Source organism: Cyphomyrmex costatus, unplaced genomic scaffold (assembly GCF_001594065.2).
Source record: "Cyphomyrmex costatus isolate MS0001 unplaced genomic scaffold, Ccosl1.0 scaffold32, whole genome shotgun sequence".
Lineage (NCBI taxonomy): Eukaryota > Metazoa > Arthropoda > Insecta > Hymenoptera > Formicidae > Cyphomyrmex > Cyphomyrmex costatus.
Window position 1 is genome coordinate 507,365 of NW_017277340.1, and position 18,499 is coordinate 525,863.

General features: G+C 32.4%; 3 protein-coding genes across 3 annotated transcripts; 1 reads left to right on the forward strand and 2 right to left on the reverse strand.

The window, feature by feature from the left end:
• Window positions 1-1,018: 1,018 nt before the first annotated feature.
• On the forward strand, window positions 1,019-3,770 carry LOC108775802 (spore wall protein 2). Its single transcript, XM_018542251.1, has 4 exons — window positions 1,019-1,080; window positions 1,169-1,231; window positions 1,553-1,661; window positions 3,088-3,770. The coding sequence occupies exons 2-4, from the start codon at window positions 1,211-1,213 to the stop codon at window positions 3,468-3,470; spliced, it is 513 nt and encodes a 170-aa protein (XP_018397753.1). The 5' UTR covers window positions 1,019-1,080; window positions 1,169-1,210; the 3' UTR covers window positions 3,471-3,770.
• Window positions 3,771-6,176: 2,406 nt separating this feature from the next.
• LOC108775803 (tetra-peptide repeat homeobox protein 1) lies at window positions 6,177-7,957 on the reverse strand. The gene is made up of 2 exons (XM_018542252.1): window positions 7,599-7,957; window positions 6,177-6,508 (listed from the first exon to the last, which is right to left on the reverse strand). The coding sequence occupies exons 1-2, from the start codon at window positions 7,918-7,920 to the stop codon at window positions 6,348-6,350; spliced, it is 483 nt and encodes a 160-aa protein (XP_018397754.1). The 5' UTR covers window positions 7,921-7,957; the 3' UTR covers window positions 6,177-6,347.
• Window positions 7,958-15,966: 8,009 nt separating this feature from the next.
• LOC108775790 (shematrin-like protein 1) lies at window positions 15,967-17,951 on the reverse strand. The gene is made up of 3 exons (XM_018542236.1): window positions 17,829-17,951; window positions 17,009-17,366; window positions 15,967-16,477 (listed from the first exon to the last, which is right to left on the reverse strand). The coding sequence occupies exons 1-3, from the start codon at window positions 17,949-17,951 to the stop codon at window positions 16,224-16,226; spliced, it is 735 nt and encodes a 244-aa protein (XP_018397738.1). The 3' UTR covers window positions 15,967-16,223.
• Window positions 17,952-18,499: the final 548 nt, after the last annotated feature.

Genomic DNA, 18,499 nt, shown 5'->3' on the forward strand with positions numbered 1-18,499 from the left:
GATTGAACACATAAAAGTGAAAATTCACTACAAACATGATGAAAATTTGGCAGAGAAGTTCCCTGGATGTGTCATTTCGCGTAACGAAGACTTCAATTGGCCGTCCAGACCGTGCGATTTGACATCCCTGGATTTTTTACCTTTGGGGTTGTATGAAGGATAAAATTTACACAAATGCTCCGCAAATGATTTCGGCGCTCAAAGACAATATTCAAATTGTTGGCAAAATTGATCCGCAATTTTGCGAAAACTTGATGAAAAATTTTCTCAAAGAATGACTATTTGTAAGAAAAGTTGAGGCGGTCATTCGGTTGATATTGAGTTCCATGTTTAATAGCACAATCTGCATTTTGGATTAGAATAAATATATCTCAACATTTTCAAAAACTTATTCGCTTTTTATTAATTTAAAATGAAACTTCTTATGGAAAACTCTCTGTATAACAGTCGCAGATGAAGTTTTACAATGGCTATATTCCTTAAAATATTCATTTGCGTCATTATACGTTCATGATTCCAAACGATAGAGTAACGTTGAAATTCTAGATTAATTGAAATGATTATCATAACAATAGCGCCGAAAATTTGTATAGACTAAAAGAATAGTTAAAGTATACAATATTTAATACGAAACTGTAACCTATACTTTCGTCCATGTTTCAAAAATTTCAAAATTACATTAAATCAAAAAGATAAATAACAATCATAACATATGTGTATTAAAGTATTTATTAGATATTTTTAACGATAAAGAAAATTAGACTTTCAGATATCTATCTTTCTTAAATTTTCTACGTAGATTACGTAACTGTTTTATTATACATATATTTACACACAGAAAAAATATATACTTATTGTTAGTTATCGCTATTTTGCAGTGACTCATAGATAATTTTCGATCATTTAGATATCGAATATTCTCTATTTACTTAATCTATATTACTCTTACGTAAAATATAATTAGTAAGTTAACATAAGTATATATAGTTCTTGCAAGCGAGTAACATACAGTACTCAATATCCATCCCTCTTTACTTCATTTCAGAGCTATTTTCTTACAATCTTCGTAGCATATATTGGGTAAATATTTTTACAAGCAAACCATTTATGTAAATATTCAATACATGTTAATGTATTACAGTTTTGCTTTTATTTCTTATTTAATTAGTATATCCAGAGACAAGAGAGACACTGAAATAAAACTTTAACGATGGCTTCCTTAAAATACGTCGTAAGTTTTAATCAATTATTATTTAACTATTACAATTTTTGCAAATAAATGACTTCGAGATCTATTAAAAAAGTTTTTGAAATTTGTCTTTGTAATTTCTTATAGTTTCCTTACAATTTATTTCTGTCTTTTTCGAAATATTCTTTTTTGTTTATAGTCTATATTCCTCTTTTAATCAATCGAGAAAGAAAGAATTTCGAAGGGCATTTTTGACATGATTAATTCAATTATAAGCTTCAGAAAATTCTAAAGACTAAATTCGAAAACTTTTTAAACGGGATTACATTTCGAAATAAATACGATGTGTATTAAAATTTTCAGGTCGTATTTTCTTTACTAATGGTGATGTTAGCGTATCATTATGCTGGATCTGCGAGTGTTCCAGTAAATAGAGTATCAGTACACAGATTTGTTGCCCCAAAAGGAAGAGGTATGTCTCTACGATATTTATTAGATATGTGTATAAGATGTTCCGAAATTCGAGGATAATGTTATTGCAGCGTAAAACTTTGTGAAAAATTAAGTAATAAAAATGTAAGCCATTTTTACCGTAAATTTTTAAGTACAAATGTTTAAAGTTTGACTAATCATAAATGTCACATAGAGAGATGACTTTTTAACCAACGCTTATAATTAGTCAAACTTTAAATATTTATACATAAAAAACTATTATATGTGTAATATAATATAACAGTCAGAGTGATCGGGCTTAGTAAATAAATTATAATAATTTTTTTATGTATTCATTATGTAACTAATGGAAAAATAAAAGTGGACCACATTTTTCTTAATAATTAAGAAACATTTTTTCATCGTAGTTATATGTTCTAAAGAAGAACGCGTAAATCGAAACGTTCATTTTTTCATTAGCTATTATAGTAAATATAAAAAAACATTAAATAATAAAATATTTCTATTAAATAGTATAAAATTTCTTGTTCATATAATGCAAAGCAAACTCGTATGCGCAAGCATTCGACTACCTACTGTCATACAGGAAAGATTTATCACAATTATAATAAAAACTCAATTTATATAATTTATCCATTTTACAATAAGAAATATTCGAACAAATTTATGTCACACCTCTGTTCGTTATGTTCACCTCGATATCAATTGAAAACTACATAGTTATATTCAGATTTAAAGTCAAATCATTTCTCCAAGACATCTCAACTTCACAACCTGCGCTATACACCACCATTACAATTTTATTTTTATTTTTATTATTTTTTATTTTTTGATTATTAATAATGTGCAAATGATAAAATCAAAGAATTCAACAGTACATTTGTGTGAGGACTTTACCGTTTCTCTCGCTATCGATTAAAGAATAGGTTATTGATGTTAAGACTAAAAATATGACGGAGATTTTTTATAAACTTTATGTAAGTGAGCAGAGATGTTTTCATTAGAATTTGGGGGAAAAATTTTACTTTATTGTTTCGTTTATATGCGTTTGTAAGTATTACGATTTACTGTAGAGATTAGTGGCTGAGAATGACTAAGTTAATTCGAAACGTACTAAGTATTATATAATAAACATATACATTTTTTTATTATTAAAATCCATTTATACTTGTTCATTTAGACCTGGAAGATTAACTATCATTTGTTATAAAAACATTATTTATAATTTCTTTATCAAGCTCGGTCACTGACTGATAATATTTACTTTGCATGATACGAGCGAACGTTAATAACAAAAACTGCTATGCAGAAAGAATGACTTATGTATTTTATTACATAATTTTTCACAAAATTTCACGTTGCAGTAATATTATCATCGGATTTCTCGGAACATGTATATTTACAATAACAAATACATCAATTATTAACATTGATTTATTTTGCAGGTGCATTAAACATTGAAGAATCAGAACAAAAGGAAAAATATGACGGACAAAATGGACAAAACGAAGAAGGAAATACCGAAGAAGGATCAGAAGATGAAACTGCACCAGTGACAGCAGACAATCGTATTAGAGAATCACCAATATTGAAAGATATATTTCCATCATGGATATTTCATCATCCAGGACATTCAAATTCAGAAAATTCAGAATCAGATGAAGATGCAGAATTAGACAATCCAGGACAAGGAGATGATGCGAATGAAGGAGAGAATGAAGAAGGAGAGAATGAAGAAGGAGAGAATGAAGAAGGAGAGAATGAAGAAGGAGAGAATGAAGAAGGTGAGAATGAACCAGATGAAGATGAAGGAAATGAGGAAAAGTAAAAAGAGTTAGGCAGGTAAACGTACAGGACCAAGTACACAATATGTAGAAGAAAAGAACACACTCGCCTTTTCGAATGACAACTAAAAAACTGAATAACTCTTCGATGAAAAGCTTATTCTAATTTTGACTATACAACGAACTAAGAAAACATTACTTTTTGTTTTTAATCTATAATTTCTTTAATAAAATCCTATAAATGTTAAAATAAGCACTAATCTTTCAGCACTATAAGATATGATAATTTCTATGCACTTATCATTAGATAATTTTTTGAGAACATTAATAATAAAATAACGGACCAATTGTAAATATGAAATAAAAGATTAAGAAGCAAATTATTTTTCTCAATTTTATTTCGTTTTGCATAAGAATTATTATTAAATTATAACATATAAACTGTGCGTGTGTGTGTGTAGTTTATAAAAAAATGTTCAACATTAATATGTAACCACATTAGCTAGATAATGTATTTCACGTTTCTATTTCTTCTATGATGTATTCTTCGTGCAACGATAATACGATATATTAGTTGGCCTGGGCAAAAGATTAGTAATATCGTCACTTCATCATGAAACAGTGCAAACCCTGTACTCGATTATAGGCTAACAGATTCAATATTATGGTAATAAATCAATACAATAAAAATTATTTTATTGTATTGATTTATAACAATTATAAAATTATTAAGAAATAATAATGCCTTCTAAAAAAGATCAATGTTATATTATAATAATCTATAAAATCTATACAGTACGATGTAAATTATTTTAAATTTTACTAAGAAACTAAGAGATTTCAAAAATAATTATTTATTAACGACACATTATTATTACATCTGGAGACACGGTAGCGTCTCGGCGATAAGCAAAGCACATTAAAAAATTCAATATAATTTAAAATATTTATGTATATAAATATTAAAAAGAAAATACCGAAAATAAAATATTTATACAAATATTAAAAAGGAAAAACAGTCTGTCTAGTAAGAGCGTGGCAGGCCTATCTCAAAGAAAAATGGCTTATTAGGTGTTAAAAAAGAGATGCCACCGGCGACTACCCAACCAAAACGTGTTTTTGTAAGTATATGCCATGATGACTACCAAACGCAATCGTTAAGAAACAAATTGTCTAATCAAATTTGTCTGGTTAAGATAACGATATAAATATAACGATTTTAGATCATTCATGTTTAACCAAATAGTCAGGTTGTTATACACATGTTTCATATTAATCCAACCCATTTTTTTTCGCTTGCAGGATCTAAACTATGTTAATGTTGCATCTAAATATTGTGGTTATGAATACTAGATCTTTTAATTATGATAACCAGAAGTTTTGTTTAATTCTATCAATACTTTTTTAACAATATATGTCACGATAAGCCAACCATGTTTTTTATTTCTTGTATAATTACAATAACTAGATATTTAGATATTATTACTACATACGCACTAAACAAATTTTAACTATTATCATATCTAAATGGTTTGATTGCGTATAACCAAATATTTTATTACAATAACCAGAAGTTCTCTTTACTTCTACCAAAATTTGCTTAATCAAATATATCATGTTGATTCAACCATGGTTGTTTTTTTCGTGCAGTTCTATTATAAAATTTATTGTTGTTCAATATTTATATTATTTTAAAATCACCTTCCCTCACTGTTTGAATAATTCTACACCCAGAAAAGTAAAAAATCTCATCTTTTTTTGTCTTGCCGGTCCAATGCGCAGAACAAATGTGCATTGGACTAGCAAGACAAGAATGTTCCGCGATATTCGCACGAACGCCTATTTGCTTTACGCGAGAGAATACGTTGCTGATTGGTATGACGTTGAGGCAATTTCCGACAATTACCGGAGGAGGTGTACTGGTATCATCGCGCAATAGAGTCCTCGGCATCAATGGTGATACAATGGACTGCGAAAGAGAGATCGTTAACTGATCACGTCAAACTATTAGTTCTTAAGAAATATTATACATAAATATCGAAGCACACAATGGCTCCTAACCGCTCAAATTTTATTCGTTTGCCGATCCTGCGGCACATAACGAACTGTCAACATAATAACTGGAAATTGTATTGTTTCTTTAATATTAACTTATTTTTGATATAATTAGTTTTAAAATAATTTATAGTTAGATTTTTTTTACCGAGAATGTATGCAAAAGTGTTACTTCTCGTTAGATGTTTTTCTTTTTAATGTGATACAAATATTTTCTTTTAACTTAAATTTTATTTTATCGTCGCTGGATCATATATTTATACATAAATGAACTGCTAGAAATGCGTGTAGGAAGTGAGACAACATTAAAAAACATTTTGTTCTAAAATTTTGCCACGTTTTCGTTATTATTATTATATGTAACGTTATATACAACGAATCTTCGTTAGGTACCTACAAATATATAAGATATAATATATAAGAAATGTGATGGAAAATATTTAACATCAGCTCGTTTTTAATCTATTTGAATATTATTTATAGTAAAATGTAAAACAAAAGTGTACAAGAAAATGTAAAACAAGAGTGTCCTTCTTAATAATCTTTTCTTTTTAACGCATTAAAAGAAAATTTTTCTTTAAGGACACTTGATTTTGATCTATTGTAGACATATATATGTATTTACATATAAACCAGCTGTAAAAAATCAGCTATAAAAAATGCGTATAGGAGACAACAGACAAAATTCATTCCAGAAGTGCCATGCATTTATTATTATTATATATAATGTTATATATGCGAAACTTTATTATGTACACATGTAAGAAATACGTGTAATATGCCGAATGACGAAGATCGTGATTGAGATTGTGCATCTAAGAGATCAGTTGCGGAGGTCCTTAGTTCGTGTTGCCAAATGACGTGAATTACCAGTGTCCAGGTGAATATCCACGAATAATATTACCTAATCCACTATGTCCAAAAGAGATGCTACCGGATGGACCAGTAATTAGAGCTGGAGCTGCGATAGGTCCAGCAAGAGCCGCTGGACCTACAGCAGGACCAGCAAGTACTGGTCCATATGAACCTATATAAAAAATGAAAGAAGCTGTAACTTATTTATTTAAAATACACGATAAAGATACGCATTTTCAATATTCTAATAAAGGTAATGATTCATTAAATAAAAGTGTCTTATGTCTTATACATATATTTATATTTGTAAATTTACATTGCGAAAAATATTATCTTGGAAATTAAACCCGAATCGCCTACTTTACGCGCAAGCGTCCTAGCCAATTAGACTACCGAGGTCTTTAAAATGTAAATTAATTATTTACAGATTTTTTATATGCCATTCATAGATTTTAATATGTCACTCAACATATCATTAAGTTCCAAGATGCAATAGCATCAAAATTGTTAGATTGTAAATCAATTTAACTCGTGATAGTACTGCAGTAGTTTATTAATTTGCGTTGTAAGTTTGAAAAAATTTTGACGCGCATTTAAGGATTTATATACGTAGTATATAAATTCACACGAAATTATATTAGAAGCATCCAAGATCCAGCTTGACCGTAAATGGCTTATTTTCATTGGTATTTAGTTTAAAAATTCTCACGGTCCAATAAAATTTGATATTATATTTTAAAGTTTTTCAAGATTTTTTAAAATATAACTTTTTTAATATCTCACTTTTACAGTATAAACAAATAAATAATAATATTCAATTAAAGATCGTTTAATGTGACAACATAACTAATACGAATACAAAGCCTATAATAGCTTGAATCTTAGTTGATTATATATAATTTCACGTGAATTTATATATGTGTAGTCCTTCTAAACTGTGCGCCGAACGATTGTCGGTATTGAAACGCAACTCTAATAAACTACCATAGTACTATCACGAATTAAATTGATTAACAATTTAATAATTAATTGATGCTCTCTTGTCATCTTATATCGATGTTAAACTGTATTATAAAATCTGAAAATAATAATTCTTCTTATTGCGAAAAATATTACCTCGGCTGGGAATCGAACCCGGATCACTTGCTTTACGCGCAAGTGTCCTAACAATTAGACTACCGAGGTTTTAAATAATTAATATCTTAAATTATTGCAAAGCTTATTAGTGTGTTTATTATTGATAATAACAATCATTGACTTACCATAAGCTGGCCATCCCAAGACTGGTGCCGCATGGCCAAGAGCTGGGCCGACAATCGCGGCTTGTCCAGAGATGCTATCTGAAACGACCGATGGTCCAGCTACAGCACCAGTAACGATAGCACCACCATCAACCGCTCCGGATATGCGCGCAGGTCCAACCACTGGACCAGCGAGAGCGGACGGTCCATTGATAGGACCTGCAAGAGCCGCAGGTCCTAGAATCGGTCCAGCTAACGCGACACCATGACCTAAGTAGCCTGATGGTGCCGCGGCTGCTATCGACAGAGCCGCTACGAAAAAAATCGCGACCAAGGCGCACATAACGGAAACAAGAATAATTGATAGGTACAATATTAGGGAAAATTTGCTTCGATGGCTGAGGTGAATGTGGTTGGCATCAACCAGTGTCCACTACGCTTTTATAGGGGCATTGTCTCCCCGAAGGAGCCTCAGCGCTCCCGCCAACCCCACGGGCGGGGCACAGGACACGCCAAACATTCTCCGCAAGCTAAGGTGACATTTCATCGATTTATCAGCATTAAGTCATCGTGTTAGTGACACCAGAGTGCACCTAACGTCTCACCTCGCCGCAAGTCAAGCTATGCGGCTCGAGGGTCGCGTTGCTCCATTTCATCACATCCATCTATGGTCTCGTGCGTTATGTTTGCCTCGATCTATTCGCATAATCGGTAGTAGTAAGAACAACAACAGATCAGTTCGATATCTTGGTACAATATTTACTTTTAGCATGCTAAAGAGATACAATTATAGATTGACAATCATGTGATTGACGTATATCTCTTGTGCGAAAGCGAATGACAGAATTTATTTAGACAACGATTTGCATTGTGATTTCTAAAGACTTTATTATTTCATACTTTCAAAACGTTTTCTTTTAAAAACGTATATTATAAAGGATAAAAAAATTACAACATAAAAAACTATCGACAAACATCATAAAACATAGATATTGATTGCCGTGTAACATCATCACGTATTTCGACCTCGCTGTTAAGAAGCGTGGAAAGATAAGATGGCAACTTATCATAAGCAAGTCATCAATGACCTTGAGACTAAATACGATTCGCGTATTTTATGCGTGTTCTCTTCCTGCTTTCTCTCAGTAGGCAGGTATACGTGTCTGTCGCCATTAGAACGATTACATTGCGTATTGTATTGTGCATTCGTCTAGGCGAGGCACGGTTGCATTGCCCACGCGTCATCCGGGCTTTGCTGATTGTCGTTAGGAATGAGGGCTCTTCTATTGTTATCGAATACGAGTGTGCGTGCCCGAACGCGACGATATTATCAAGTTCGTGGCAGATCGTAGACACGGTGCCAGGAAACGTTTACAGAGCCATTATCGAATGTCATATGCAGCCTCGAATACAAAGATGACTGTTGATTGAGCAATACGGAAATTCTTTTTTCATCGTTATCCAGTTTACCGAATGGTAAATTAAAAAGAACCGCATCCGATGTGCTCGAAAAACAATAAACGCGAAATTTCTTAACTTGGACATTCCGTCAATTTCCTCCATCGAGATTTCTTTCTCTCGAGGAAACGGAAAATGCATTGTGTGTACTATGTTATGACGTAGATCAGCGATCCTCAAAGTTTCTCGGTTAAGAACCATTTTTATACGAGTTGAATTTGGCGAGACTCCAGCGACGTATTTTTCCGGAATCACTTTAATCAAACGAGACATCTAATTCTCAATAAGTATAATAGTAAAAAAATATTTTATTCTATTTGTTAGTTATATTTTGTTATATTAAATTTAGATTGTCTTTGTAATTACATTATTATTATTATTATTATTCCTGTAGAGAATCTGTAAACTAATTCCATAAAGCATGCGTTACTATATGCTTGCAGCTTGTATTATTATATTAGTTCTCTATTTAGTCATCAAAGCATATATCCAAATGCGAACGGCCGAATAGATTTTTGGCTACATATGTTTATCGCTGACACATTCTCTAACTGGTTTATAATTACAAAGCACGAAACGTAACATAAAGGGCTCTTATCAGAGTTGTTTAGCTTGCATACCGCGTGCATTATAATCGATTATTATTTGGCTAATGGTTCGGATGAACAGTCGGCTACAATATGTTACATATTTTCATCATGGTGATCACTGACATCGCGGTATATTTAGCTATGTACATCATCAATCACCAAGCACTGTCAAGTGAGTTCTACTTCAAGCATTGTAGAATGTGATGGCCTATCGTTTATTGTGAAAGTTTTCAATGTGCACGTGACTCAGATTGATCGTTCGTGAGATCAAATTACTCGTCTGCCAAATGCAATAGATCGCTCTGTTCTGTCCTGTCGGAGTGCTACTCTTTCTCCCTCTTTTTATCTACGAATATAATATTTTATACTTATTGATTTATTTCATTTACAATCGAATATCTTGATTAAATAAAAGAATTCCTATATTCGATCAAAGTGTGGATCTTGATGCTTAAATATTTGTGTGAATTTATATCTGTTATTTACATATATCTGATTCTGTAATATGCGCGTTGAAATTTTTTTCAGTCTTGAAACGCGATCATGAGTAAAACCAGAATAGTAATATTATTTATTAAATTGATGAGCAATGTAATAATTATTTCTGCAAATTAGCACTCTTTTATAAAAATATTAATAATTAGATATTAAAAAAAAATATATATTATATATGAAAATTTTAAAACTGCAAATAATTTTATTACGAAAAAAATTTCTAGCATCTTGACTTTACTGCAGTGGTATACATATATAGATATTGCATATTTTATCAGCAGTATCAGGAACGATTATTTTAATATCGTTACCTACCGACTATTTTTTATCGATTTCTCTGTACAACCTTCGACTATATTTTCTCCATGACATTAAATACCGAGCAGTTTATTATAACACCGATTTACAATACCATTCAAGGAGATCTTTTCCATCTCCAGGTGAATACAATCGCGACATCGGACCGCCGATAAACATTACGTCGCGAAGGTGATAAAATCAACTTCTTTAATCGTTGCTCACCCCTACTCGCTTGGGCGCGGTCGCTTTTACCGACTCGGTTCAAGGTTGCGTCGCAACCTCGTGTTTTCAATCCAATTGATCGAGTTTTCTTTCTATTCTTCTTTTTTTTTTCAAAATCTTGTCACGCGAGTTAAGGACGGGAATACAGAGCGATGCCTCGCCTCGATTCGCCAAGTTCGCCGTCCCACGTTGTATTCCGACTATAAAAGCACACTTAGCATCAGCTTGCACGGTAATGTCCCTTGGTAATGACTGGTGAAAAGTCGCTGCATCTCGAATCACAGCATCTTTCGTCATCATCGATGAAAACGCGCTATGCAGTAGTTAACTAGCAGCATGGCATTAATGAGAAAAAAGAATTTGATATCGATAGGATCGAAGGGCGACAAAGCAACAATGGTCCCGCATAGCTTCTAACTCTAAACTTTCCACTAAAGAGATTTCCACAATCGCTTGATGTTTGAAATATTTACAATTCAGGTGAGTAGTACCTTCACGAAAAGTATAAAACTGCTGAAAAATATAGGTAGTGTAATATATCTGCAGATATATATCTATATTTGATGTACGACGTGCGTATACATTTCTGCGCGATTTGAAAGTTTCCTATTTATGGAATTTTATTGAAGACATTATGCTCGATTTTGCTGTTTTATTATAATAATAAATTTAATATTTATATTAAAAAATATTTCCAAATTGATAATAAAAAACAATGAGTTAACATTTTCAATATTTTCAACTTTCAACTATGCATGTGACAGAGATTGATTTATTTTTACAAGCTTTTTACAAAAATGCTCGATTGTAATGTCAACAAAAAACGCGTAATTGATTGATGAAAAAGTCTATTTTTCAAAAAATTAATTGGATGTACAAATATTGCTACATAGGTACATATATATTTTACGTTAGCAATCTCATTCTAATATAATTTTTTATTTTCTAAAATATTTTAATTTCGCGGATGAAAATATGTATAAAGAATCGATTTCTGTCTTAATTGTAATAATTAACAATATCTATTATAGATGTTTATTTAATTATTATTTTTAATCTTGCGTTTTTCAACAATTAATGTTCTTTTTAATTTTCCGTAGGCATATTCAAAAGAAAATACGTTGATCACGGATCTACGTTCCGAAACTGTTACGACTGTCGAAGGATTTATCGATCGACCTTGCACGATCTACAGCGGCTCTCCATGGTTCGACTTGTTAACGATCTTTCACACACGCCCTATTCACCACATTATTATCAGCCACTCCTCACGCCATTTTCGCGTAGTCGTTCGTATAATGCGAGGGGGGTAAGAGAGAAAGAGAATGAGTTTGCCAAGAGAAAACAATCCGGCTTTCTTGCTTTATGTTCTCCCCAAATCGATCTCCACAGGAATGCCACCGGCTATCCGGTAGCTGACGACGATCGGTCTCGGTCGTAACTCTGACCCGCGACAAGACTCGTGATTTATGGCGGCAACAAAGACGAATTCACACGCGGGAGCCGTCGTTTTCAAACCCTTATAAATGCATCTCGCAGAAAGCGTGAATACAATGACGTTTTGTCAGGGTTGCTAAATATATAGTTGGTATAATATGACCGGTCTATTCAACTGCAACGCAAATTACACGAATCAGTTTTCTTACTTTTCTGGATAGCTTTTAACTCGGTAAATTATAATTTCGGATATTTTTCTAACAATATTTTAATTATTTATTTAGATATTAAATAATATTAACAATTGTACATATTTAAATAATCTGTTTATAAATATTCGATAAAAAACTTGATTATGGGATTTTTTAAACAGATCGATTATATTCATAATTTGGAATTTTTTGAAACAAATATTATAGGATTACAATATATTCTTGCAAACGTAATTTCTTCTCGTAAAAATTCAAAGACTCTATAAAAACTTCATTTGTCAAACGCAAGTTGAGTTATTTAATTTTATCAAAAATTTTATATAGTATAGCTATATTTAATAAATACGTAAAAAAAAGTTAATAATATTTATCTAATTACTTTGTCAAAACTTATCTACCTCATCAATTTAAATCAAATTTATTATTAAGTACTATCTTATGTCCAATTTAAGCAAAATAAATTAGTTATGTTATTTTTTAATTAACAGACAGATTAAACATTTATCAGTATAACTAATGTTATTATGTTATATTACAATGCGTATTCAAAATCATGAGCACGTATAATCCACAAAGAATTACAAATATAAAATAAAGTATAAATTTTCTCAATAAAATAATATAAAAATAGTAGAAGAATCAACTTCTTTATATTTAAAATATCTCGTTTATTTAGATATTCTAGGTTTTCTTTATTTTTTAAATATTTGTGCAATATTATTCGTAACGTTTAAATTCTATTTGTATACACAAAATGTTAAAAAAGTTTATATACTTGGATAGGTAATGATTATCACCATTTACTTTAAAATAATATTTCTAGAATTCTTCGATGATTTTACTTGTTGCACAATATTATTAAGTAAATCTTAGAAACTCAAGTGTTAATTGAAACAATATCTTCCCACGGTTGCAAACGCCCATTAACTTGTACCGCCTGCGAGTGATGCGGCAGTTACGGACGCCCGTTAATTCACGATCGATTATCACCCACCAGTGTCAACGCATAGCAATTAACGTCCTTGCACTATGCACGTTATTCGCTTGTCCGTCATGAAAACAGTGCGGCCCTCGACGCGGCCTGTGGCCTGTTGCTCGCGACCCATTTCTTATTCTCTCACAGACGGTGGGCGGCCGATTACAAGTGGGTGACCTTTCGGAATTTGCGAGGGTTCGGTGCATTCTCACAATGCAACTACCATCGCGATGATGAAACGCGCGGGATTACGTAGTCGCGTCGTCGCTATCTCAGCCGAGACGTGGCTCGGGCCACGATTTTCCCATAAGACGAAGGCCACGCTCTAACGTCGCTCGATATTCCGTTCGAGAGAGCTCACCACGCGAGTAAATCTCGGAGTATATCATTTTCCGATAACAATTTGTTATAGAAAAAAAGGAGTGGACAAAGACGGAGACATAAGCAAATCCAAGATTAAATATATATTCATGTGACGATCTGGCGATTATAAATCGCACGATAAATTACGCAATAAATACCGTAAATCGCGTTTCATTTGAATTTGTGCAAATCCTGCATAAATTACTTGCTAGATACGCCGATATTCAAATTTATGTCCGATATCTTTTTAGTATACTTTCGTCCGTAATTCTTTATGAGACCTTCGAATACACAAAAAATTACGGATGGATTATATTAAAATTATTATATTTTATTCTAATATGTAAATACGCAATCACAAATCACTAACGATACAGGATTATTTTAACACTGATATTCAGATAGATTATTGTTATGTACATCTTATATAATGTCGATGCACAAATTGCAAATTAGTTTTATATTGTTAAATAAACATGAAGAGTTATTGTTACATTAAAAGAAAAAATGTACTAAATTTTAATAAATATTTGTGAATAGAAGTATTAACTTAACATTTACTTACAGTAAATAAATATTATTTAAAAAATGATAGTTAAGTGAAATTAATGATTCTTGTATCAAATAAACATGGAATGTCCCGAAATTTGCAAATCAAAATACCACTGCAAAACAGTTTTCGAAAAATTAAATAAAAAAGTTATGTGTACATAACTTTTCATTAGTACATTCTTTATTTCAAATAGTAGTTTTTGAGATATAAAGGTTTCAATATAGTTAAGATTACATTTAGACAGCCATAAATGTCCATAAATCGCATGCGATAAATTAGTAAGCGCGCAACATTCTTTTCAGCGCTTAAACGTAATTTGTTTAAACATAAACTTACAAATAACTTTTTCATTTAATTTTTTATAAGACTTTCTTATCGAAGTATTTCAATTCGCGAATTTTTCAGGACTGTATATGTTTACGTTTCAGTATTCAACTAGTACTATTAAACAAATGTTTATTAAAATTGAGCATATTTTTCTCTTAATGTATTAATAAAGTTATCTTGGATAATAATAGATTTTTGAATTTACATCAATGTTTCAACGAACGTTCTATCTGGTTTTCTCTCTGACCGTGACTTTTCATGTTCAGCTTATGAGTGGCGAACCATGTCCGCATCGAGTCACGCGATGACCTTACCCTTTACAACGATCATTACGCATTGCATTAAGGCACACGTTAGATCTATGTCAGTTTCATCAACTCCTTGCATTTAGCGATTATATTTGACGGGCACAAGTGGTCTATTACCGAGCGAAATGAAGTGATGCCCCCGATATAACAATTTGGTCGAACAATACATGACGTGAAACGTGTAGCCTTTCTGATGAGTGTAATGAAGTACAGACGGTTATTATATATCGCTATTTTCATATTTTATTTACGCTTAAAAATTATGACAAAATAGACTAAATAACGAAGTGTGCAGAAAAAGTAGCGTGACAAAGAAATTTAGACTAAACTCACGTTGGACGGAAAATATAAACTGAAAAAAAATCAGCAAAGATAAAGTTCTACAAATCCTAGTTGATTAGATAAACTATAATACGTATTCATTATTAATATAAGATTACAGCATGCCTAAAATTGAATGAACGCAAAATAAATATTAAGTAACAAAATTAAATATTAAAGCTTTTGCGCGATTTTATCTTTTAGTACAACTTATAAATTATGATGTATATTTTTTAATTTCACTGAAATATAAATGTGCGTTTCATGTACGACGTCAGCTTGCATTGCTCTATCGTTTATTTTAATATGTAAATGGAAAACTTAAACGGTGATGGTTTACTTAAACAGCAAACACAATTGTCCAAGACTTAAAGTCAAATATAATCGTGCCGTATCACTTACTGCTTTCATCATGAATAATTGCAGCTTTGCTGATAGAAGAGAAGGTTAGATTAGTAAATCAAATTACCACGGTAATTTGCATAAGATAATTAGCGTGACTTTTCAGTTTTAAACTTAATAATTTAACACAAAGTTTTTACATGATTTTCTACTGAAGAATTTCGAAATATTAATTAAAGCAACACCTTTTATAATCGTCCGATTTTTAATCGATTGTATAAGAAATGTTGATTGATTTACATAATTACATTTAATGATATAGAATACAAAAACAATAAGTCACGTATATAGAACATGTGAATTTTTGATAGATGCGAGAGATCAAAATTCATGAGATGCACCAGGCAATATATTATATGTATACATACACATATATATATATATATATATATATAACACTCTCTAGGTTATTATTTCACATTATATGAATATCTTCTTTTGAAAGAAGAGAATTTATTCCATTCGTACAGAAAAGAAATGTAAGTACCCATGCGCACACTATAAAACGGAAGTATCGAGCGCGACGAACGTCATCGTGTTACAGTAATTTCATACCCCCCATAATACTTCTTCGAACTCTCCTAGAAAACCAGGGAGGGGTTGGCAATTATTCGGTATTCTACTTTTTCAATGATAATGTAGAGAGTTTTTCTTTTGTATTTCGCAGATGGGTGTGCGCGCGTTACCAATGGCCGTGGCCGTGACCGGCCTGAATGGCAGCACCGTAACCGCTTCCGTGGGCCGTGATCTTTCCGGAAGGACCGGCAATCACCACCGAACCGGCATGCGGTCCAGAAACAGCTGCGCTTCCGGAATGAGGTCCAGCCAGAACCGCGCCATGAGTAGCCGGTCCGGCAACGACTATCCCATGCCCTCCATGACCGCCAGCATATCCTGTATAACCACCATAAGCAGGACCAGCCGCATATCCGTAACCTCCTGAAAACAAAGAAAGTAAGATAAGTATTGGAAAAACGAATAGAATTGTTTTCAGTACATATGCAATTATTACTTTCAAGAATGCACATTATGCGCATACACAAAATTAATTTTAAAGTAAATTTTAAGATTAGCTCTATTACTTATGTATCTATTAGATAACAATATTATATTATTTATACTTTACAGTATTCTTTTTATATAAATAAATTTACAAATGTAAATATATAATTATACATTTATAAATTTATATATATATTAATATGTATACATATATATACTATAAAAATACAAATGCATAAATATAAATTTATTTAGCAAATTGTTTGAAACACATTTTCATATTACACATTTTTTAAATTTATTTTATTTTAGATTATTGCTTGTTTCTAAATTAGAATCTCTTTTGTCATTGACTTATTGTTAAAAGCGTTTTTTCTTTTACACGACAATTCTCTCTATACAATTAATTATATTACTTACCGATATAATTACCGCCATAGGCACCTCCATAACCATCATAGCCACCATAGGCACCGTCATACGGACCACCATAGCCTTCTACGTGCGCTGGACCAGCGACCGACGCAGTCACAACAGCTGGTCCAGCAACTGCGCCTGATACGTGAGCAGGACCAGCCATCGAGCCAGACAAACGAGCTGGCCCTATCGCTGGAGCGGAAACAGCAGTGGCACCCACGTGTGGACCCGTGACACTCGCTGCTCCAAGGAATGGTCCAGTAATAGCTACTCCATGTGCGCCGTACCCTATACCTCCGTAAGCTCCGTAAGCTCCGTGAGCACCATAAGCTCCGTGGCCACCGTAATATCCGTGACCGCTCAAAGGCGACGCAGCAACAATGGCGCACAGGGCAAACGAAACGTACTAGAGATGGAGAATTTCAATTCGAGGTGAGTTCAGCAATAAGCTATATAGTTCGGTACAATATTGCACCAAGTGTTTCTCCACTTAAACGATAAAGAATTTAATTGTGGGAGGAAACACCACAAAATTTAACTTTAAAGCTATATTTATTGTACGATGTCAAGTGAGTAGATCGCGAAACTCCCGCGCGATTAAGTTACTCGGTTATCGTACTGCTTGCTTAATTTTTTGACAAGAAAATGAACTACGTATTCGCAACGCGTTTGTCACTTTTTATGTCACTCCATCGTTCCGCTGAAAGAATAACAGCGGACCGATTGCGGCACGTTGATTGCTTGGGTAACAAAAGAAAGAAAGACAAGAGCGCGCACTTCCGACGATGAATACTTACAAGGATCTTCATCGTGCAGACCGGCGAATGGTTGAATGTGCCTACGGCCGACTTCAGCAGACTTTATATACATCTCCTAGAATCTCCGACCGCGCCCCCGCTGATCCCTTCAAATCATATCCGTTGATGATGTTAGCCTCTCGTTCATTGTGTAAGAAGGTCACCATCCGACACACCCACCCACCTTTGGACATGGACCCTTTACGTGACCTTCGCCGGGAAACTCTTGGCTCAGAAATTTCAGAAACAACCTCCTTTGTTTGATCTGTACTTACTATAGATTTGCTGACTAGCGTAATCGTTACACACCAGGCAATTATCTCGCGATACTTTGAGATTTGGAATTTATGAAACTTGTTTATCAGATTCTTCAGCACTCATTTTTTTTCACGACTAGACTATTTTTTAATTAATTTATATATGTACAGAATATTTCTTAACTTATTTATTTCTATATAGAAACTTGAGATAAGTATTGAGATAAATGCTCTAAAAAGCATGTTTTACTATCTATCTTTTTAATTTTAAAATTATTACTAAGTATAAAGTTGTAAAATTTTAATTAAATTTTTTCTGTTATCTTTCCTGAAGAAGTCCGTATAATTTTACTCTTAAAAATATTTTTCTTTACCTTCAAAAGTAACAAAGATATCTTTTTAAATACTTAGTTCTGAATATGTACGTCTCTCTGTATATCGTTGTGATTACAAATCTCTCTTACGTTTTCCTTCTTCATGAAAAA